This window comes from Temnothorax nylanderi, unplaced genomic scaffold, assembly GCF_030848795.1.
Source record: "Temnothorax nylanderi isolate EJ_2023f unplaced genomic scaffold, tnyl_v1.0 TNYL_tig0174_pilon, whole genome shotgun sequence".
NCBI classification, from domain to species: Eukaryota; Metazoa; Arthropoda; class Insecta; order Hymenoptera; family Formicidae; genus Temnothorax; species Temnothorax nylanderi.
This window is the reverse complement of record NW_027249236.1, coordinates 268,718-291,854: the sequence shown is the minus strand read 5'-3', so window position 1 is coordinate 291,854 and position 23,137 is coordinate 268,718. Positions and strand designations below refer to the sequence as shown.

The 23,137-nt window shown below is 39.7% G+C and overlaps 4 protein-coding genes and 1 pseudogene across 8 annotated transcripts; 4 read left to right on the top strand and 1 right to left on the bottom strand.

The window, feature by feature from the left end:
- Positions 1-447: 447 nt before the first annotated feature.
- Su(z)12 (Polycomb protein Su(z)12) lies at positions 448-7,523 on the top strand. 2 transcript variants are annotated; one of them, XM_071716007.1, is made up of 10 exons: positions 448-712; positions 2,185-2,231; positions 2,675-2,852; positions 2,974-3,065; positions 3,176-3,368; positions 3,423-3,788; positions 3,859-4,163; positions 4,602-4,653; positions 4,720-4,855; positions 4,942-7,523. In XM_071716007.1, exons 1-10 carry the CDS (start codon positions 613-615, stop codon positions 5,585-5,587), a joined length of 2,115 nt encoding a protein of 704 aa, XP_071572108.1. In that variant the 5' UTR covers positions 448-612; the 3' UTR covers positions 5,588-7,523. The 2 variants fall into 2 exon arrangements, with proteins under 2 accessions (XP_071572108.1, XP_071572107.1); XM_071716006.1 differs by having other exon boundaries at positions 4,602-4,855.
- Positions 7,505-11,450, bottom strand: LOC139778167 (methyltransferase-like protein 22). Of its 3 annotated transcripts, none has more exons than XM_071716016.1 (7): positions 11,093-11,450; positions 10,475-10,959; positions 9,042-9,108; positions 8,828-8,959; positions 8,581-8,766; positions 8,343-8,510; positions 7,505-8,257 (listed from the first exon to the last, which is right to left on the bottom strand). In XM_071716016.1, the coding sequence occupies exons 2-7, from the start codon at positions 10,562-10,564 to the stop codon at positions 7,959-7,961; spliced, it is 942 nt and encodes a 313-aa protein (XP_071572117.1). In that variant the 5' UTR covers positions 10,565-10,959; positions 11,093-11,450; the 3' UTR covers positions 7,505-7,958. The 3 variants fall into 3 exon arrangements, with proteins under 3 accessions (XP_071572117.1, XP_071572119.1, XP_071572116.1); XM_071716018.1 differs by having other exon boundaries at positions 10,475-10,980; positions 11,131-11,450; XM_071716015.1 differs by having other exon boundaries at positions 10,475-11,450.
- Positions 11,451-11,612: 162 nt separating this feature from the next.
- Pdi (protein disulfide isomerase) lies at positions 11,613-15,489 on the top strand. The gene is made up of 8 exons (XM_071716014.1): positions 11,613-11,983; positions 13,441-13,772; positions 13,943-14,080; positions 14,180-14,410; positions 14,494-14,865; positions 14,946-15,074; positions 15,159-15,245; positions 15,401-15,489. Exons 1-8 carry the CDS (start codon positions 11,833-11,835, stop codon positions 15,449-15,451), a joined length of 1,491 nt encoding a protein of 496 aa, XP_071572115.1. The 5' UTR covers positions 11,613-11,832; the 3' UTR covers positions 15,452-15,489.
- A 907-nt stretch (positions 15,490-16,396) lies between these two features.
- On the top strand, positions 16,397-18,937 carry LOC139778168 (uncharacterized; annotated as a pseudogene).
- A 69-nt stretch (positions 18,938-19,006) lies between these two features.
- On the top strand, positions 19,007-23,130 carry LOC139778165 (dynein axonemal intermediate chain 2). Of its 2 annotated transcripts, XM_071716013.1 has the most exons (11): positions 19,007-19,186; positions 19,264-19,425; positions 19,511-19,766; positions 19,841-20,094; positions 20,160-20,319; positions 20,914-21,106; positions 21,180-21,315; positions 21,375-21,521; positions 21,913-22,128; positions 22,210-22,301; positions 22,679-23,130. In XM_071716013.1, exons 1-10 carry the CDS (start codon positions 19,007-19,009, stop codon positions 22,288-22,290), a joined length of 1,785 nt encoding a protein of 594 aa, XP_071572114.1. In that variant the 3' UTR covers positions 22,291-22,301; positions 22,679-23,130. The 2 variants fall into 2 exon arrangements, with proteins under 2 accessions (XP_071572114.1, XP_071572113.1); XM_071716012.1 differs by lacking the exon at positions 22,679-23,130 and having other exon boundaries at positions 22,210-22,498.
- Positions 23,131-23,137: the final 7 nt, after the last annotated feature.

Sequence of the window (23,137 nt, the reverse complement as noted above, 5' to 3'; positions counted from 1 at the left end):
GCTGAAAAAAATCACAAGAAGTGGCAGAATAAATTGCTCCTCTGTTGAAAAAATTTCTTATATTTTGTCAAAAATTTTCTAAGAATTTCTCATATTTTAAATTTATGAAAAATTCTGAAAAAATATGTCAATTTCTCAGATAAAATACTTTCAGAAATAACTGATGGATAAGAATTTTCGAAATATTTCAGTATCTGTATGAAATTTCTAATAAATTGCGCGGATTTCCTCATTATTATTCAGAATTTTAAATATTTATGAAATATATGTTTCAATTAATTTGTATAAAAAAATCAGAGAAATAATATTCTTCGAAAAAACCTTCTTGGCGATTCGCGATTCCTGCCAGAGGTCGCGTATCGTCTCCGCGGATGGTCCGCCGTCTCAGCGCCGCCGCGTTCACGACGATGCGCGCCGACGGGATGGGGATATATGGCGCGCGCGCCGCGAGGGGTCGCGTCAGTCGCCGTGGGGCCGCCGCCGGACCGCCGCAGTTTTCGCGCGGGGCGGGTGTTGTCGTTGTCGCGTCGCAACTTTTCGCGCGGCCGAAAGAGAGAAAAGTTGGAGTTACCGCAGGGGGGAAGCTCGTCGTGCACGGAGGACCGCGCGAAAATGCCGCCGAAGAAGCGGGAGAAGGATCTCGACGGGCAGAAGGGACCTCGTATGGATCAGATCCAGGCCGACCACGAGCTCTTTCTGCAGGCCTTCGAAAGTAAGCGAAAAAAACATCGCCGCCGCCGCCGCGGCCTTTACACCTCCTTGCCGCCTATCGGCGGCCGCGCGTCACCCCGTGTCGCGATAAGCGGTCCGCAACCTCGTCTCCGGTCACCCCCGCGTCGATACCTCCCCCCCCCCCTTCCCCTCCCCTCCCTCCTCCTCACCCTGCCCGCGGAGGGCGCGCGACGCCCCCGCGAACGTCGGGGGGGCCCCGCCGTTATCTCGCCGCCGCCGTCGCTGGCCGTCGCGACCGGACCTAACCCTATCCGCGCCGAGTCAACTGGGGCGCCCGCCGTGGCGCGCGTCGGTTCGCTCTCCGCGCCCTCCGCGTCCTCCGCCGCTTCCGAAACGCGCGGACACCTGTCATCGCGCTCGCCTGTGCCGAGCTGCCGAGTCTTCTCTTCTCGTCGGCCCCGTCGCGCGGGCGTTTCTTGTTTCTTCCTCTCGAGGAAGAAGGAATTCCTCACAATCGTACGCTACATACACCCCCTCCCTCGCGGGAAATATATGCGAGGAAAAAGGAGGCTAAAACCTTTTTTTTTTTACGCGATTCACAAAAAAATCGGAGAAGGCTTTACAAATCGACGCGAATGAAGTATTTCATTGCGATCAAATCGTATTGCAGAGAGACGAGAATTGAGCAAAGATATGGAAATGCGCGTTTATTTGTTACGTTGTCATGTCTACGCTATGCGTTTAAATGTTTTAAGATGATGAACATGAAATGTGTACTCTGCTTTTGCGAGTACCCGTGAGAAACTCCGAGACGTTATTTTTATGAGGATGAAAAAAAAAATTATGGGATCAGAGGGGTTTAACCTGCTAGCGTCGTAACAACTAGGGTTGCAGGCGTCTCAAATAATTTTGAGTCAAACCCGTTCATCACCTCCCATTTGATACCTGATTGAAGGATCGTATCTCGACTTGTTTCGGGCTACCTTTAAATCCGACGAGACGGTTTTTAAATTCGAGAAAGTGGATCGTCTCGCGGCCATCTGGGGATTCTATCCCGTACTAATAATATGGACGTGAATAAAGTTTTATTTCTGACGAGAGCAAATGTAAAATCGCCAAGTTACAAGCTTAATTTTTGCAAAGTTATATAGTTATCATTATGTAGGTATATATGTGATATAAACTTATATTTTTTCTCGTTTGTTTTGTACACTTTGTCAAAATCCAGACTAATCCAAAATTTTATAATAAATTAAAGAAAATAAATTAATTACGAATAATGCGTTTAACGCATTCATATACATGTAACAATACTGCAAATTGGCATGAAAATTGGCGGAGAAAAACTATGAAGAGAAAACAATATTCACATTGGAAATTGGAATGCATTTTGTCGTAACAGTACATAAATTTTCATAGTAGTGCGTAATTTTATATGTTGTATAACTAGATTTTAATTTATTCTAATGTCTTAACGTTCGGTCTGTAACTTTAAATATCTTATTTTTTCAGAACCAACGCAGATTTACCGGTTCCTCCGCACAAGAAACCAAATTTCAGTGAGTAGACGATATCTTCTTTGTGTCCTTGATTTGCTTGTAATTTTAACTTGCGTTGCCCTCAAAGCGTTAATTATATTTTGTTCGTTTTTGTTCTACGCGAATGTATAATTTCGAAAATATGGTGTATCAATAGTTTTTAACGTAACGAGATATACGAAAGTAAATAGTCGTAACGATACAAGCATTTGATGAAGGTAAGTTAAGATATGTTCCTTTGACTCATTGTCAGTTGAGAAGTTGAGATATTGCCTTGATCGTGGTTTATATTTTCATATGCTTTTTAAAATGTCTGCATATGTCTCTATATGTAAAATTTTTATGGTATGGTAGGTATAAAATATAAGTTTAATATAAGTTATAAATATTCAAATTATTTAAAAATCACAAGCTAATTTTCCTTGATCGATGGATGTATATTGAAATTTCATATTTCTTTTTAGCCAATATTTCTATATAGAAATTTAACGTATATGCGGCAACGTATGTCCAGAAGTCACAAGTCACGGCGAGGATTTAAGGCCGAAACAATTCTGGATAAATTAGTGAAAAAGCAGGAACAGAATTTCGGTGTTCGCGGATACATGACTCTTACGTTTTTAGGATTTTACGATAAAAGAGGTACGTCTCGATTACGCAACCTTTTTTCCTACATATATCTGAAAATATTTTGATGATACTTGGTGAGACGTCTCATGTGTAACGATGATGTACTTCTTGAAGTTGTAATGTATAATTGTAGTTGAAGTATCGCAGGAGCCTGTCAAAGTGGAAACATTGTTGCTGAAAATCTGCCATAAGAAAAGAAAAGACGTTAGCTCGCCTATCATGCAAGTAAGTTTGGTACCTGTTAAATTTAAAATTTTTTAAATAAAAAAGACTGATTTAGTTAAGTTAAGTTTTCCATCGAATTGATTCTCGATTAAGATATGGCATTTGTTTAGGTTTCAGTCGGTACGAGTGAGGTCCCAATCAATCCTTCCGAGAGTCAGCCTCCATCGAAGGCATCCACGATTTCCATACCCAATGAATCCTTCAGCTTAAATAACGGTCATATAGCGAAGACTTATATGCTTTTGCTCAGGGTTTACTGCATGTCTAACAATGGCTGCCTTATAACTAACTGTGATTTAGAAGGTAAGGGCAACAGTTAATATATTAGGATATATTACAAACGGTGTCTTTTTGCAGAACCAGCTCAAAAGCGTCGTAAATCGTCCTTGGGTGCGATAAAGGTCAATGGCGAAGAAGTGAAACAGTATGGCTCGGAGCTTACTGTGTATGACAAGCACAATCGATGCCTGTTGACGGACGGCGAGTATGAGTTAGGTTTGCAGGAAGTACAGACCAATGTTAGATCCAGTCCTAAGAAACATAGTTCTTGGGAAACTGTGGCCGACATCAAAGACTGCGAACCGTTCGACATGTTCAGGCAAGGACCGACGTTAAAATTCCGGCTCAGTTGGACGATGGAACCGAGCAACGGTCTGGTGGATAGACCGATGCCGATACCTCCGATACCGAGCGGCGACAATAAAGAGAATCGATCGGCCAACGGTCAGTTCTCCGATATATGCACCACATCACACGGAAACGTCGCTTTAAACGTTTACCGTTATCTTTTCAGCTGGTTTCGAACGTTCATCTTCCGTAAATCACAATAACAATAGCACAAATAATAATAATAACGCAACACTGCCAACGCCTAGTCCGCTAACGCCCTCGTCGAGAATTAGCATCTCCAACGAGAAGGTGGACGCTAATGGAACTCAGCAGATAGTCTATCAATTTTTGTACAACAATAACAGCCGGCAGCAGACAGAGGCCTGCGAAGATCTACACTGCCCCTGGTGCTCGTTGGACTGCGGCAAACTGTACTCGCTTCTAAAGCATTTGAAGCTGTGTCATTCGCGATTCACATTCACATACGTGGTAAGCACACTTTACATTTACATTATTTATATGTAACAAGTACAATTTGAACATTTACACATATACGATTTACATATATCGGCATCAATAAAAAATATTGCACATTTTTGATATTTCCAGGAAATTATCATTTTTTAAACGTTATTTTATCAGCGACTATTTCAGTAAGTACTTCTTAGGCGGTAATAATTATAACTTCTAAGCAATCAACAAAATTTTCACCGATATGTACCTGGATTCTATGTTTTTCACAAAACCTCATAGATATAATGTTCCTGAAAGATTTTGCAACTACAATATTTTCCATTGATGCCATTGATATATGATAATCATACATTTGGAGAGAAATAAGCAATTAATTTGATTGGATAAAATAAATTAAGAGATCTATTCTCCATGCTGTGACATTAATTGATTGTGAATGCTTCTTTTTTGCAGCCAATTCCACAAGGTGCCCGAATTGACGTAGCAATAAACGAATGCTATGATGGTTCGTATGCAGGTAGTCCTCACGAATTAATTTCACAACCGTCTAGTATACCTTTTTCAAGAACAGGACCAACCAGACGTACGAGCGTGACGAATATCCTGGTGTGCCGTCCGAAGAGAACGAAGCCAAGCCTGTCCGAGTTTCTTGAACTTGACGAGAATGAGTTTGAAAGTCAGAGGCCTTATATCACCGGCCACAACAGGTAAGCGTTGTGGCATGAACAATTACGATAGTTATAGTATAAATAATCTTTTGTATTTACATTATAAACATGTATACATCCTTTAGACTGTATCATCACACTGTAACTTGCCTGCCTATATACCCCAAAGAAATGGATATCGATTCCGAGGGTGAGAACGACCCTAAGTGGCTGCAAACAAAGACAATGATGATGATCGACGACTTTACGGATGTGAACGAGGGCGAGAAGGAGCTGATGAAAATGTGGAACCTGCATGTGATGAAGCATGGATACGTGGGAGACTGCCAGATACCACTAGCTTGCCAAATGTTCTTAGAGAATAAGGGGAAGGAGTTGCTTATGAAGAACCTCTATCGCAACTTCGTATTGCACATGTGCAGTCTGTTTGATTTTGGACTAATCAGTCCGGTGATACTGTACCAGACCATACAGAAGCTGCAAGAAATCATGAAGGAGGGCGGCGAGGATGGGGATGTGCGTAAAGTGCTGCAGAAATCACACGAGTCTCAAGTGGAGCATTGGAAGGCTACAGGTGCGCATGCACATTTAATGTACGACACATCCAAAGGTGGTGTGACGGGCGGTGTTAAGATCAACTTCAACAACGACGGTTCCTCGAGCTCGTCGTCGAACGCCAGGCGAAAGACGACAACCGCCTCCATGCCGTTGGCCTCGCCCAACTCGCAGAATGCCAAGATGCACAACAATATGCATAACATCAGTACGTAAGCACAGAAGCCAACATAACATGACGTGTGCCGTTGCCACCGTCGTCGAGGAGTAAGACTGTCATTCACAATAGTTCGATGCAAAATTCCGTTGTCGGGGCGAATCCCGCCCTTCCATCGTTCTTCGGCGATATAATCTTCTCCGACGCGGAGCATCGCAAGCAAGATTATGCCCAACGGTGTATTCAATCAGAAGGTACAAGCACGCCGTTTGAGCAGGCGGTCGAACGATCTATCCGCAAAAGTACAAACTCTGTAGTGCAAGTGACGAAAAGTAGCAGCGCGACGCAAACCCGTTGCACCGGTTGTCAATGCAAGCCGGCGAGAGCGCGAGTATCATCGAGTACCGGTGAAAACTGGTCCTGGACGCGAGCATGGCGACGAACAACAATAACGTCGCCGCATCCGCTAGCCAGAAGCCGTCCCCGAACGGAGGTAGCTTCCAGTAGCTACTCATCAATAGTAGTAAGATCGATTTCGCGCGTTTTTAATGCAAATTGCATCTTCTTTTTTGTACAGTATTTGTTGCAAGTAATATAGACAATTATGCAATTGACATTATTGAGTAAACCGGATAATTATTGTTTTAGCTGTTAAATCGATATTTGAGATTTAATTTAAAGCTTATGTGAATGATTATTATGAATCGAGAAGAGAGATAATAGGGAAGATGTCTGGCGAACGAGTTTATTCTGCTCGCCTCTGTGTCGATGATTCCGATTGCGAACAATAAAGCACGATGCTTGCTAAACATGCGAATTTTATCATACTTATTCTTCATTTCTTTTTTTTTCTAGTCAGTGGCGTTTTTTTATTATTTCATTTTTTTAATGCTTTTATTTACGTAACATTTCCGGTAAATTCTGGTATATCTGCACAACTGATCTGTGAAACTCATAGCGAAGCAGCTATTCCAGAAGTAACGCAAAATTTCATCATGCGCAATTTTGTATTGTAACAAAAGCGGAGAACTGACGATCTCAGAATTTGAAAATTAATTTTTGGAGGTAATTTCGGCACGATGAAAAAGAATTTCTAGTTCTACGTTCTGCATGCGAGGCAACTCGCGATCACGAGACGTCTTTTTACATCCGATAGATTATTCTTTTATATAGGAAAGCGCGCACTTTATAAGCGGATTAATCGTAGCCGAACTTTATGAACTTTTTATCGCCCTGAATTTAATCATTTTCGGAAATAGGCTGAGTAAAAAATGTTGCGGTTACAATTTCTGAGATTTCAAGCGTGTGCATATATATATATAAAATTATTATATATTTTATGTATATAATAATTATGTATATTATATATAACAATTTTATATCTATATGTATATATACAAACAGATATATACACACACATAAAAAAAAGTATAAGAAAACCTGTGAGGCTGTAAATTATACTTTACATTTTCTACATCGAGACGGATCGGTAGAGTGAAAGTGCCTTTTACCAAACCAAGCGCAGGCCTGAATTCGCAGAACGACGATCGACGATATTTAAGAAATATCGAATATTATCATTCGTTGTTATTTCTAAAAATCGCAGAATTATTATACTCGATTTGAATTAATGAGATTAATCATTCGCAACACACTCGTCTCATTCTTTGGCGATCGTCGTCCTTTCGCGAGCAATTCAGACCTCTCTAGTATATCATATTAGAAATGTTATGAATTTGCGTGTAACATATACAACTTATACTGCCGTGGTCGTTCGAAGAAGCGCTTACATTCCTTTATATATAATGTCTTCTTTATACTATAGGTAGTCTAATGAAATTTTTTAATCTTAGGATGTGCCGCCGGAGCTTTAAGTTCAACGGAATTATCGTTCTCTTCGAGCGACTTCTAATTCACTGTCCAATAATATTATTCATGGTAGGTTGTAAATAGGAAATTATAAAGTACGAAATAAATATGTGGACGTGAGAAATATGTATTATATAATTGTCATTTTTATCACAATCCGAGTATCTTCGCTTTTCCTTTTAATTAATCCTTAAATTATCGTTTGTTATTCGTTACGTGAATTCGAAGGATTAAAAGGAATAGATTTTTAGATTTTGTAGCTTAAGCTGAATCCTGTTTTGAAATTGTGCTAAATTTTGACTACTTGATTGTTTTATGTATCGACAAATATAAATGTCCACAATATAATCTTGTTTTAAATAACTTATTTTTTTTATAACTTACAGTAATTATAATACTATATTTCGTCAGTATATTTCGTCTACAGAGATCTTAATTTCTTAATGTGGCAACTTTAAGCTCTCTTTCTCTTTGTAATATTAAGAAATATTTTATAATTACGATAATATGTTACGTGTTATCGTAATGTATTATTCGCATATCTAATTAAAAAACTATTTGCTATGCATATGCAACAGATCTTGCATTGTTTTGTATCTTCATTAAAACCAAATGTTTCACTCTATCATATTTGAAGTAGCGTGGAAAATCTATATTTATATGATCCACAGACCAATTCATTTTGTACTTTTCTACGCAACGTAAAAATTCTTCGTACATCGGGGCAGTGGTGTCCAAGTCGGCGACAGTAAAGACATATCTTTTCTCAAGAGCGACGTAAATTGTTTTTTTCTTCTTCGTGTGTAGAAGTTTCATCAATGTGCGGACAAATCCGTCTGTGATTTTGTCATCGTAGATCACTACGAATCCAAAAAGAATAACAATAATACGATCGTTTCTCATATCTATTTTACACTTGTTAAAATATAGAATTACTAAGTTTACCGTCCGCAGCCAATACAACATTTGCGCTTTGCAATCTCTCCTCCAACTTTTTCGACCATTGTAAGTTTAAAAAATTTACTTCCTCGATGCGATAATTCGATCTAACGTATGTATGATTCCTCAGAAAATTCAGTTGTATCAGATTCAATATACCACCCACGTTGATGTCTGGAATATTCGGATAAATAAGATTAAAGTTCTTAACGGGGGGGAGGGGGGCTTTGAGTATTTGCATTACCGGTGCAAATGACTTCTTTAGCTAGGTAACTCGCCACGATGCTGGTCAGACCGACTCCAGATCCTAATTCTAGAATTATTTGACTTCTAAACGAGTCTGGATGCGACAGGATGTAGTCGGCTAACAAGAGAGAGGCTCTCCACACTTGCAATCCGACCAAACTGAGCTCTGTAGATACGCTATGCTCTGTAAATGCAATTCACTGAATATATGTATATACAAGTATACATGATAATTAATTCTGTACCTATTAGAATTACTCCTTCTCTGTCTCTATCTACATCTAGGTCATCGTCACTGTCATAATTTAGCGTCCCGGCTGTGAATTCTGCCTCGATCATATAAGACGGACATTTAAAAGCGAATTTAGTTACCGCATCTGAAACCAATTGCTGTACGTTAAGATATGCATTAATTTGTTACCTGCAAGTCCAAAATATTATTCGCTAAACACGACTTACTGCCACTGCCAAGCTTCTCAGAGATACGATCGTTTTCCGTGTATATCTCCGACGTTACTTTATGCATCTTAGATAAAAAGATATTATTAATAAACGTATTCTTTTTAAACTGATATGTTTAGTATTATATAATTATTAATGATCCGTATTTTACGGGTTATTAACATAAATTATTATACAGTTTTTTATTTATTATAATATTTAATATATATTATACAAGATATAATGATGTAAAGCTCATGACATTTCACTTGTAACATGCTAATTCGTTTTTAATCATATATATATATATATATATTAATAATAAAGACTCGATAAAACACTAAGTAACGTCTCAAGTCGCGCGTCGGAAATTATAACGCGCGTAAATAAATCAGGGATTAACTTCGTACCACGACGCCCGTCAAACGATAATGAAGCTCGTCGCGACCGACCAATATTACAGCCTCGTGACTGCATTTATTTCGGGAATTTGTGTCTTAACACGACAATTACATAATCCATAATCCCTGTGCCATCACGTTGCCCTGTATTATTACTGTATTGAGTAATCTACGTTGAATCTTCAGACTTAATAATTTAATAATTTAAGTATATATAAACGGCATACAATTATCGTCGTTTAAAAAACTGCTAAAAAATTTGTAATAATTCTTTGATTGTATAAATTCTATTATTCAGAGATTCACGAAGAATATGCATTTTATGGTCATGATAATAACAAATATTAATACAAAAATAAAATTTTGATGCATTGATGCCTTTATCGTCAAATTTGCACTTTTCTCATACTTATCTAATAAGCAAATTGCCCACATGACAACAGTTGGCAGCAGATTTAACTCAAATATTACAACTGATCCAGTACATATCATCATATGTTTGCATTAAACTTGGGTTTTGCCGACAGATACTACGTTTACGCGAGCGTTACTTCTGTAGTAACTTATGATAATTTCTTCGCGTAAACGGGATTTTGTAGTAACTTGCGATAATTTACTCCGCGTAAACGAGTGATATATCGTAAGTTACTACAGAAGTAACGCTCGCGTAAACGTAGTATCTTCTAGTCTGCCAATATAATCTGACAGCAGATTGTCGGCAGAGACCGAACAGAATCATGTCATTTCGTAAACATTAAAAATGGTTACAAAACGGCAGATTCTGTCCAATTTCTACAGTCAATCTGTCATTATATTCTGCTACCTAGCAGATTCTGTATTATTTCTGCTGGCAATCTATTGACAAAATTTGCAGTAGATGCTCTCAAAATCTCAATAGATTTGGTCGTCCAAATTAATTACTCTCATTTCAAAAATATACGTAACGTTTGAATCTCAATGTGTATTTTTGAATTATATAAAATATAAAAATAAATAAAATACTAATCGCGCTTTTCTATGGATCTATTGAGAGCGGCTTAATCGTTACACCTTGGCTCTTGTTCCGAGCGGACAATCGTCGCGCCGTTTCCTCTTGGTACGCGCTCTCTTCGCGGCATTCTCGTCAGCTGTGCTTGTCATTTTGCCATTACTTCAACCGTGCAACCGCACAAACAGAGGTTGCGGTTATGAACCCTCAATCTGGCCGAATTGAGATCGAAGTCATTTGAATTTAATCCGCTGATCTCTGTGACGTCGACAAATCTCGCGGTGACTCCGTCACCGTGCTCGTTCGTCTCTCCTGGGCCTGGGCTTGCTCCTGTTCTCGGTCGCATTGTTAAATCGCCAACGTCGCCTCACTGCCTGCACGGCGCCATTGCGGCTCCAATGACGCCACGTGACTTTTGACAACCAGGCACAATCGGCAAAGTCGCGCGACTCGCCGTGTGGATAAAAATGTAAGAACATCGCCGTGTTTCGTAAGATTATATCGGTTTGTCCAATACGGAATTGTTCAATGTCGCCAGGATGAAAAACTGTTATATATTGAAATAAATCTGTTGTACAAAATTGTTTTAATATATCGAATCAAAAATATGTATAAAATAATTGTGCATTGGAACATAAATGGTATTTCCGTAAAAAGAATGTTTAATACTACATATTTACGCGAGCGTTACTTCTGTAATATATTATAAAAATCGAACCCCCCGGCTCTTTATCCCGCTCAAGCATCAATCCGTCGAGGTCGAGTATACTTTCGCGCTGATCATCGAACGGTAATTCGCGGCGATGACCGCGATCGAGTTCGAGGAATAACACGTCAATCAACTCCGCGAGCGAAACCCGATGACGGGCCAATCCTAAATCCGTCGGCGCCGCCGGCCGCGTGTCGCCTCGCGATTCCACGCGAGCTTTTATCGTTCACCGAAACCAGGAAGCGGCCGAAGGCTTCGGCGGCGACGGCAGCGCGACGGTGGGTAACACACCGTCCCGCCGCGGCGCCGGTCCCGCGGAGACGCCGGAGACGGCGACGGCGGACTGGCGGACGGACGATGGGCGCGCGGGTGGCCGCGGCCGGAGGGGTCCAGCCAATCAGCGATCCCCACGATGAGGACGATGCCACGCGTATGAGGTCCGCGAGCCAACGCGAGCCTACAAGCCCGCCGACGCAGCGTCGCGTCCGCTCATTCATCGCGCGTACTCCTCGTGGACGGTGTGTGTGTCTTCCCGCTTCTCCCGTCCTCGTCCCGTCGACGTCTTCGTCCTAGCCGAGGTAGGCCGCGCTTTCAACCCGCAGGGAACGCCAGGGGAAAAGAGGAAAAAGAGACCCAGAGATAGACGGGGATTAGGGATAAGAGAAAGAGAGAGAGAGAGAAACAGAGAGAGTGAGGTATATCCCGATCAGCATGAGATTCGTCGGTGGATTATGTTTGGCGGCACTCTGCCTGGCCGCGACCTCCCTCGCCAAGGTCGAGACCGAGGACGGGGTCCTCGTGGTCACCAAGGACAACTTCGAGAGCGTCGTCCAGGACAACGACTACGTGCTCCTCGAGTTCTGTGAGTATATACGCTCCGTTTCCCTTTTTCCGCTCCCGCGGAGCGCGAGTCTCCGTCTCTCGGTGACCCTGCCTGCGTGTGTATCTGTTGCTCTTCTGGAGCTGCACCCTCGCGCCTGCACTCTCTGTACCCGGCCGCGACGCGGCCCGACGACCCGACGACCCTCGAGGACCGAGGAAAGGGTTTCGTGGGTCGCGACCCGTGGGGGACTCCGTTTGGAGGGCTCCGTTTTATCGCGGGCGCGCGCCCGCTCGTTCGCCGGCTTCGCCAGATGCGAGGCTCCGCGTTACACGTCATCACTCGAGTCATCCTCGAGAGGGAGAGAGGACGATAACGGGAGGCCGGTTGGGCACGCTGGGGGTCTGGGGTCGTGACTTTTCGGCGATCGCCCGGCCGAGAGACATTCCGTCGGGTTTTTTTCCGCGAATCCCCTCCCTCCCTTCCACCGCTACTCTCTTTCTCTGAATAATGAAGGAATCTGTGCGCCGGACGTGCGACGGCCACGGAAAAAAGGTGCAAAAAGCGCCCGGAGAAGATCCATATTTGGACGTCCTTTCTTTTTTTTCGGAGCGTTCGAGACGTTCGTCTATGTATTGATATCTATTTATTTCGGCCTTCGGCCGCCCACTCGCGATCTTCTCGAATTGTTTCTTACATTCTTACATCTTTCTCTCCTTTAATTTTTCTATGGGCCTCCTCCTCTCTTTCCACGCGTTCGTCTCGCTCGTGGGTGGGCAGAAAGTGCAGAGGAGTGCAGCTGCGAGGATAGACGGCTCTCGCTTCTTGGCGTATTTTTTTTACCGTTATACGCGTCGTGTAAACTGCAATCGCCCCGGTGATTGCGGGATCGGGCGTAGCGTCACGTCATGACTCTAGGATAATGATAATGACGATGACGACGTCGGCGCAGCATCCATAAATGATACAGATTGTAGTCGACGTGTACGGATTAGAGGACAGAATTAATCACGTTCTTCCTATCGGAATCGGAATTCGATACGTTGATTATCAATTTTAGATCGCTATCTGCCGCCTATCTGTCGACTTTGAGACGCATAAGCGACCATATGGTATCTTAAATACTCCGACGTTACTGAATAAATTTTCTAAATATCTGAAATGTTATTTGAATTTTTCAAATTCCGCATCACGGTTTTCTGACGTTCCTCCTTTTTTTCCTGATTTTTTTTTTGTATCGAATTAAATGGCTCTGACTCCATAGAGCTCAGTAGATTTTATTTTCTGATACAAAATTGCAATGCCTTATAGATCTAGCTGCAGATTAATCAAGAATTGTAAATTTGAAAGATTAAAATGTTCAACACTAAAGAATTCAGTCGTGAAAGAGACAAAAGTATTACAGTCGATCACATTTTTGCTAAGAGATGATTATCTTATCGTGCTAGCAAGTAGTAGTATCGAGCTGCGATAAATTACATTATATTTCCTCGTTGTAGATGCCCCGTGGTGCGGACATTGCAAAGCATTGGCGCCCGAGTACGCTAAGGCGGCAAAGAAATTGGAGGAGGCTAACTCGCCGATCAAACTGGGCAAGATAGATGCGACAATCGAGACGGAACTCACTGAGAAACACCTAGTGAGGGGATATCCCACTCTCAAGTTTTACCGTAAAGGAGCCCAGATCGACTATACCGGTGGTCGTCAGGCCGACGAGATTGTAAATTGGCTGCTCAAGAAGACTGGCCCGCCTGCCAAAGACCTGCCCACGGTTGATGAAGCCAAGGCGTTCATCGACGCGCATAAAGTCACCATTGTTGGATTCTTTAAGGTACGAAATCAAAATCATCCTCTTTACATTCCCTTGTCTTACGTGGGATAATCTGCCATTTTTTTGTTTACTACCTCTGGATCTCTTGTATTTTAAACCTATTGTAATAACCAGAAGTAATCTGTTGCAACAGCTTATCTGTTTATATAAATATGTAACGACTTTATTAGGATGTGGAAAGTGATGCCGCCAAGGTATTCTTGGAAGTTGGCAGCACGGTGGACGATCATGTGTTTGGTATTACAAGCGCCGACGAAGTCTTTAGCGAACACGGAATCGAAGATGGAAAGGTCGTGCTGTTTAAGAAGGTACGTCTGTATAGTATAAGAACAGGAACAATTATGGATCAAATTAATATCTCTTTTGGAAGCGCGATCTCAAATTTAATTAATCTCTATTCTTTATAGTTTGATGAAGGTAAAGCTGTCTTTGATGGAGAGCTTACGCCGGTAGCCTTGCAGAACTTCATTTCCGTACAGTCGTTACCTCTGGTTGTTGAATTCAACCAGGACACGGCACAGAAGATCTTCAGCGGAGACATCAAGAGCCACTTGTTGGTGTTCCTCAGTAAAGAAGCCGGTCACTTTGAGAAATACGTCGAAGGTATTCACGAGCCGGCGAAGAAATACCGTGGCGAGGTACGGAAGTTTAGGCGTCACTTATCTTGCTGCATCATTTCAGAAAGGAATTGATATAATGCTTTAAAATATTCCATGCGCAGGTCCTGTTTGTGACAATCGATTGTGATGAGACCGATCACGAACGTATCCTGGAATTCTTCGGTTTGAAGAGAGAGGATGTGCCCGCTATGCGGCTTATCAAGCTCGAACAAGACATGGCCAAGTACAAGCCCGAAAATCCAGAGTTGACCACCGAGAATGTCCTAGCATTTGTTACCGCTTTCATGGAGGGCCAATTGAAGAGACACCTGCTTACGCAAGACTTGCCAGAGGACTGGGATAAGACCCCGGTGAAGGTTCTTGTCGGCACAAACTTCCACGAAATTGCCCATGATAAGGAAAAGGATGTTTTCGTTGAATTCTACGCACCTTGGTGTGGTCATTGTCAGCAGCTAGCGCCCATTTACGAGAAGGTACGTTTCCTTTTCGTTGGAATTTATTCCTAATGACATAGGTAAACGAAAGCAGTTTTGTTAATCGAACATAATTTCAGCTCGGCGAAAAATACAAGGACAACGACAAGTTGGTCATCGCGAAGATGGATGCCACTGCTAACGAGTTGGAGGACATAAAGATCAGCAACTTCCCCACGCTCATACTCTACAAGAAGGGGACGAATGAAGTACGAACCTTTTTTACGTTCATGCAATTTGTATTATCATATTTACAGTATGTTTAAAATGCGCTTATTTCAATTTTGCTCTAGGGTGTGGAATATAACGGTGAGAGGACACTCGAAGGTCTTTCCCAATTCATTGAAAGCGGTGGATCGTACGGCGAAGCTGCAGAAGAGGTATGTTAAGGGATTGTTTTTAAGCGCAAAAAAAGGATAATACAAACACTTTGGACTGAAAGATAGTAAATTGTAGTAATTCCTTCTAGAATTTTTTTAATGATATGAATATAATCTTATGTTGTAACTATGCTGTATTATTTATTTCGTTACAGGCTCGGGAAGAGGATGAGGACGATGACGTGCCAAGGAAGGACGAGTTGTAAACGCACATAATCATTATTATAAGAACAAGTAAAATCAACATTGACTCGTCTGTTATATTTCCTGCATCCAGTCAATGAATTCCACAATTTCCCGCTTTACAGAAATATTTAATTTCTTATAAAGATAAAAAAAAAGAACTCGATGGTGCATCCTCACACATTTTAGGAATTAAGTTTAGGTAAATGTCGCGGTGTACAATTTGTAATTAAGAATTTGCGTTCGCACTTTTCCATAGGGTTATTGTCACAGCTGATATCAGCTGATATCAAATGGCGTACTTTCGTGATATATAGAATTATTTTATCCTAATAGCATGCAAATTACGTAAACGGAGAATCATAAAAGTCTGCAATGTACTTGAGGCATTTAATGCGCGATAATAATACGAATATATGAATATTTCTATATGATTATGCCATTTGTGTTATGTGCATGTCGACTTGATGTGACTTTCTGCCCTTTGAAAACTGCGGCGCTTTATCGTTCATAGTTTCGCGCTTTTATCACTCCACGTTATGGAACGGGAGGGTAAATTATTAATCTAAGAACATCTCGAAATCACTCTTTATTTTTTTATAAAAGCTATTATTTTGTCGACAGATGTCTAAACGATTTGTTGCTCCTTGCGGTGCGCAAGCGGAAGCAAGTCTTCGAGCGCTCTGTGAGAGCTAGTGGTTTATAAACACATTTCCAATTTACAGCATTTAAAACTGTCACAACGGGTGATGGTTTTAGATATATATATATAGTTAGGATAGGCAGCCGTTTCAATGTTCTCCTAGTTTTAATTGACTGAAACTCTAGGAAATTAGCGATGAGGCACATATTGTGAAAAAAGAAAGAAAAGTAAAAATTATATATATATATATATATACATATATATATATGTGTGTATGTATGTATAATTAAGTCTTTATTATATATATATACATTATTCTTAATATATGAAGATTATATATATTCTATTCTGGCTTATGTCTATTTTTTATTACCATTACTATACGTAAATGTATGCTGTATACTATATATAGATATATAGTATACAGCATATGTTATATGCTGTATATATAAATATAGTTTTTAATATTTTTTCTATACGTGTGAATTATCAAGTGTTCAAGCTCGCGTGTTCAGCTTGTATCCGGCAATCAATTATAATGTGTTTGCACAAAAATGATGTGAGGGTTACACAGCCATTATATCTCACATCATAAACAGGTATTTATGGCTATCTTGTTGCCTGAGGCAATAACTACATTACTTGCGTAATTAACGCTTTGAGTGGCACGGGCAAATGTCTTTTTCCCATTTCATTAATTTCTCATTTTTCTATAATAACATTTTGTTTACATTTCTTTTACTAGGATCGCAGACGTACGGAAGTAATGGACCGTACATTGAATTTGTCAGGTTTGTACGAACTGTTACATAACACTTTGCTAATCACGGAGGAAGTGAAGGAAATATTGAGACGAGACTGTGACGAAGCAGCATTCGTTTTAAAGCCGTGGCAGGTGAAAACCGTCGTCGAGAAACAAACCGACGAAAGCATCTGTAACTGTAAAAAAGTATGATTCATATTTGTGTTTTTGTTTATAATTTATGTTTTGCCTATGCATGAATTTGTTTTATTTATCATCAATTAATAGAATGAGGATGAAGCTGAGGAGATCGCCGCGGGGATAGGTAGAGCGATCATTCTGGCGCAAGAGTTGCGGGAAAAATTGAAGTTTAACGTAGCGTCAAAGAAGAAAGTCTCAAGGAAGGACACGGTTGAAAGTATTTATTTATCCAATCCTGCGTCGACTAGCGATCGCAGGAAAGTATCGAAGAACAATATTACAACGAAAAACGTTAATATCGCGAAAAGCCCCGAGTGTAAAAAATCAAGTGCACCTCAAAACGACAAAGTAACTTCCGTCGTGACGAGAAAATCTGTCGGCGGTACAAAGCAGAGTAACGCACTTGATAAAATGCAGTCAAAGGTATCGTCTGCAAAAGTCACAGGAAAGTTAAAGAAAGGAAAGAATTTTATACTGGAAAATAAATTGAACGTTAAAAAGATAAGCTCGGCAAATAAATCACAAGTTGGTGATAGTAATCCTAATGATATCTCACAAAATGTACGTAGCAATAATATGGTACGATAAAATATTGAAAAACTTTGAATGTAACATGTTTTTTTTCGCGCGTTTATATTTCAGTCAAGAAAGTCTCTGTCACCTGAAGCATCAGCTGCTGAATTAAGCGACTTGATACACAAAATGACACGACAATCTACCGAGAGCGCTTCAATTTCTTCTCCTGAGAAGATTAAAAACGATTGTCCATTACATGGGAATAATTCGCGTCAATCCGTTCAAGAACAGATTGTAGCAATAGATGTAGTGGAAGCGCTCCAGCATTTTAATGTGCCGAACGATATTGTTAAGGTACTGAGAACTTACCACGCGTTTTTAAAAACTGAAGGAGATAACTTGAACGATACTAAAGAAACTAGATACAAGAAATCGGTCGATACTTTTATAAAAGAATTTGAAGCGATGGTAAGTAATGTAAATGCAGGGAGAAGGGGCGTGCTCTTGAAATTATGCAAGATCGACTCCTTATATTTATTTCATCTGTTGCAGAATATAGCTATGCAAGATCATATGTTAGAAGACCCTCATTTGCTTAATAAGGCAGCAAAATCGATAACTGCATTTAGTAGCATTTTTAGCGAAGATTCGATCCAATCCAATGACATGAAAATCATTACTTCCACCGAGCTGGGAGCCTCGTTCAAACAGTGTGATATTAAGAATATTGCAGAACCGATTATAAAAAACCCATCCTGTGATTTTTCCTTATCAAGAGAATGGATGTCGAACGGCGTTTGGAATATTTCCTGCATGGAGCACTTTAAAAGTAATTTCACATTTTACGCGTATGTTGACTAGCTTTAAATCTTGATTTAATTTCGCTCAATTAATCTCAATTTTGTTGTAGATTTTTCTAAAGCATATAACATAAAGTACTGTAACAAGAAGCAATTTTTGTCGCTATACGAAGCTATACAAAAATTGCAGCGCACCAAATACCTGAATACATTGACCCAAATTGTTTTACGCGACGTGATACCCAACGTCAAATCTAGCATCGAGCCTGCGAGCGCGGAGTACGCGCAAGCGTATAAGACAATGTTTATTCTCTATCAAGGTTTAAATCCCGAAGTGCCGGTCTTAGTGAGGACCGATAGCTAAGTCTCGCACGCACCATGATATATTCTCTGTTACTATAGTAACCACTGTGTTTGTATTGTCCAATTGATATCCACTTTTCGTGGAGGAATAGACCGGAATTCTGCAGAATGTATTTTTTTTTATAATTTTTAAATAAAATTTTTTATGATATTATTGCGCCACGGTAATAGCAATCGAAATGTTTTGTGCCATTAAGTATCTCTTAATAAGTGTGGAAAATAAAATTTTAATATTAAACTAAAATTGTAACGCGTGTGCACCCTAGATTTGTTCATTTCCCTACGTTTAATTTAAGTTTTATCTTTGTACACGATGGATGCGGAGTACGCTTATACGAAGAAGAGAATGCATTTCGGGAAGAGATGCAACTTCTCTGACTTTGACAAAGTAGAAATGGAAGTCAAATCGAATCCAGCGTTAATGAGTAATTATGTTAGAATGGATCCCGTGACACACTCTACGCAATGCAGTAAAGTCTATGCTGTTCACGAGGTATAAAGAATTTTTAATCGACATTTATGGAAAACGTACAGCAAAGTTATAATGGATAAAATACATATTTTGTTCAGGTAAATACAACTACTGCGACGTATAAGGACAACAAAATGTTTCATTACGAGGGTGGTTGGCCGAAGGACATAAACATGAAGGATCTAGAACAGACAGTTAGATATAGGCGTAAGATCGAGAAGGATGAACTGTATATTCACACGATGCTTCAGTTGCTACCTGTAAATATCTGTAGACGAACTCTTGTCGGCTCTCTTAAAACTATTGGACCTACCTTATACACTCGTACGAAACATTCTTTTCAAGTCGATGGAGCACTGTATTTTGCAAAACAACGCTTGCAACATTTACGAAGAATACTTCGCCGACGTGGAGGCGACCCCGCTGATACAAAGAGCATTCTCGCGTACGGTGAACGTTTATCGCGATCCTTTAACGATGAAACGGCAGATTACTCATCTGTCGTGGTCGCCGGACCAGGGTAATCGTTTTGCGGCCAGTTATTGCAACGTAGACTTCAAAAAAACCTCCAGCAATTATACGTCGTACATCTGGGAAGTAGGTGCGTTAAGTAAGCGTGGGATCGAGGTTGATTAATTGTTGATCGGCATATTTACGAAGAACAATTCCGTATAGAGAACCCGAATAATCCTTACATAACATTAAAACCCTTCTGCCCGATTTTGACATTGGAGTACAACCCCAAAGACAGCAACACCTTGGTAGGTGGTCTGATGACAGGACAGGTGGCATACTGGGACATTAGGAGAGGGTCAGAAATGGTAGACACCAGCTCGGTCGAGTTTAGCCACAGAGATCCCTGTGACAAGACCCTGTGGATTAATTCCAAGACTGGTACCGAGTTTTTCAGCGCCTCGAAGGACGGACAGGTGTAATCTCGCACAAAATTGTAATCACCGCATCGATGATGAGTCTGCATGTTGTTTGTTTGTAGATAAAGTGGTGGGACACCAGAAAGCTGCAGGTTCCGACAGAGACTTTGGTAATAGACTTGCTGAAACCGGAGGATCAGAATGTGGACAAAGCTACCGGCATTTCGGCTCTTCAGTTTGAACCTTCGATAGGGACACGTTTCATGTGTGGCTTGGAAAACGGTATAGACCAATTTATCATCGTTGAGCGAACTGCATATTTAAATGTAACTTGATGAAACATTATCATCACACTTTGACATGACTTCATGCTAGTGTATATTATACAAGAAATTACTCCACCAAACTATAAAATAAAAAGAGATTTGGAGTGATTGAATAATTTTTCAAAAAATTTGAATGTTTTGTAAGTAAAACAGTGATATCGAGAACACGAAAAATTACAAGAAGAGATAAGAAAAATTATTCGCTCAATATCGGATTATAAAAATATATAAAAATGCAGTCGATAAATATTGCATAAAGCCTACCTTAGACAATCTATAATTTGTGTTTAAATTCGGAATAATTTTACTTATAATTTTATGCACTATATAATATGAAAAACATTTGAAGAATCAGAATATACACACATACACATATACATATGTACGCGATTAAGTAAAAGTTATATAACTTGATATAACTTTTAAATAGAATTCTAAGCTGAACTCAACGAGTAATTATTCGATAACAATGAACTTAATTATGAACTTTTATGAGAAAGAAAAAAATAGATAATTTAGTGATGACAATGAGAATAGTTTTGCCCTTTAGGTGTCGTAATATCAGGGAACCGCAAAGGTAAGACGCCCGGTGAGAAGATCGCAACTAGATTTAAAGCGCAGTATGGGCCGGTCATAAGTCTGGAAAGAAACCCGACATTCGTAAAAAATTTCTTGACGGTCGGCGATTGGACTACGAGAATTTGGTCAGAAGATTGCAGGGAATCCTGCATAGCTTGGACGCCGTAAGCTAAATGGGATAATAGGAAATTCGTTTAGCAAACCTTCGGCCTTGCTATTCATTGTCAATTTTTTCAGCGGACACCGTGATTTTTTAACCGGTGGTGCTTGGAGCGCTACGCGTTACTCCGTGTATTACTTGATCAAAGTTGATGGGACTTTAGATGTGTGGGATTTTCTAATTCAACAAGACAGTCCGGTTCTTAGCATAAAGGTATTTAATTAGGCTCTTGCTTATCGATAATAAATTTTAACGATATAATCCATTCGAAGGTCTGCGACGAAAGCTTGACCTGTTTACGACCTCACGAGCAGGGTCAACTGGCTGCAGTGGCGAATAAAAAGGGTTCGACTTATCTGCTCGAATTTTCGGAAGCTTTGACGATCAATCAAAAGAACGATAAATTGCTATTAACCGCGGTAAATATCAGATTAATAAAAAATTAATTTCTCTGCCCACTATCATAAGAGACATGAAGAATAGAAGAAGAAACTGAGTATTTTATTATTTCCATATCAATCTCTAACGACATATCTAATTAATGATAATTATTATTCTTATTGTTATACATGATAACATGTTACAATTATATAATTATAAATTTTTAGTACATTCTTAAAAGCTTAATAAAAGAAAAATTTTTAGATCCAACTTTATAGGCTGTGATATAATAAGTGAGATATAATAAGAAAGATATAGTTTATTTCCAATTTATCTCTCAATGTATTGCGCAAAATATTTGCACGAATTTTCGCTTCTGGCATTATAATTTAATACAGTATAGTAACACTATTCACATTGTTTCTTTAGCTTTTCGATCGTGAGACGCGCCGCGAAAAAGTGATAGAAGCGAAAAACAGGGAACAACGATTGAAAATGAGGACCTTGAAGACGCACGGTGAATCAGATTTCACCGATATTTCCGCAAAACCAGATGAACGAGAAGATTCTAAAGAATTTTCCGGCGATTTGAAGAATGCACTGATAGTGCAATGCGAACAGGAATACGAAAATATGATTAATGCGGTAAGGGGATTTTGCGTCACTGAATAATATCTAATCAACTCCGCGCAGATACATTTTCAAATATCGATTATTATTGCACAGGAATTAACGCGACAAGCGGAAGAAGCAAATACCGTTGAGCTAAATAACAACGTGATGCAGAATGGTGCGATTATAAGTTAAAATAATTATATGTAAGTTACAATGATGTAATTTAATTATGAATAATTAATATAAGATATTTTAGCCAGTCTTAGTTGGATTATTACAGTATAAGTTGTAACAAATAAACATTCTAGGAGAAAATAGTTTGTATTTCGTTAAAACAGCTAAAGAACCAAACGTATGTTAAAATAATATATTTGCATTTTTAATATTAATATTGTCAATATTTTACGTCATTTTCTTTATACATGCATTCCATATAGAAAACGCGAAGTCACGTTTTGCCTTTTCCATCTTGCCTTTTTTTCTTTAATTTTTACCTAAACTTTTCTTGCGCTCTTCGTCCTTTTCACCTTAGCGTTTCCTTTATTTTGACTCTCCTCTTTTTTTCGATTTTTGTTTCCAGACGATTGGCAGAGACAGAAGTAGGCGGTGCCTCAAGATAACGGAGAGTTACATAAAACATCCCTTTTAGTTATTTTGCTCGCAATACTCGACGAATTTTAGTCAGTTAGCTTGTTTCGTACTTGGCAAGAACACTTCCTGTATTTTTTCTAATTCTGCGTTTTTTTGAATAAAGTTAAATAACGAGGTAAGTGTGAATATGCTGAATCATATTCTATTTCAACGACAAGTCGCAATCTATAGCAACGGAGCGGAAAACTGTGGCTAAAGAAACGCGTTCTTCCATTTTGTCATTTTGTTTGATCGTACAGTAATTTATTTATAATAATATGATTCAAGTTGTGTGTTTAAGCGACTATATGATAGAGTAGGAGATGTAACAGTTTTAAAAAATTCAAAATCTCCATGATTTTGAAGAATTCTTGATTATGAATAATATGCGGAATAATCTAAGATTTTC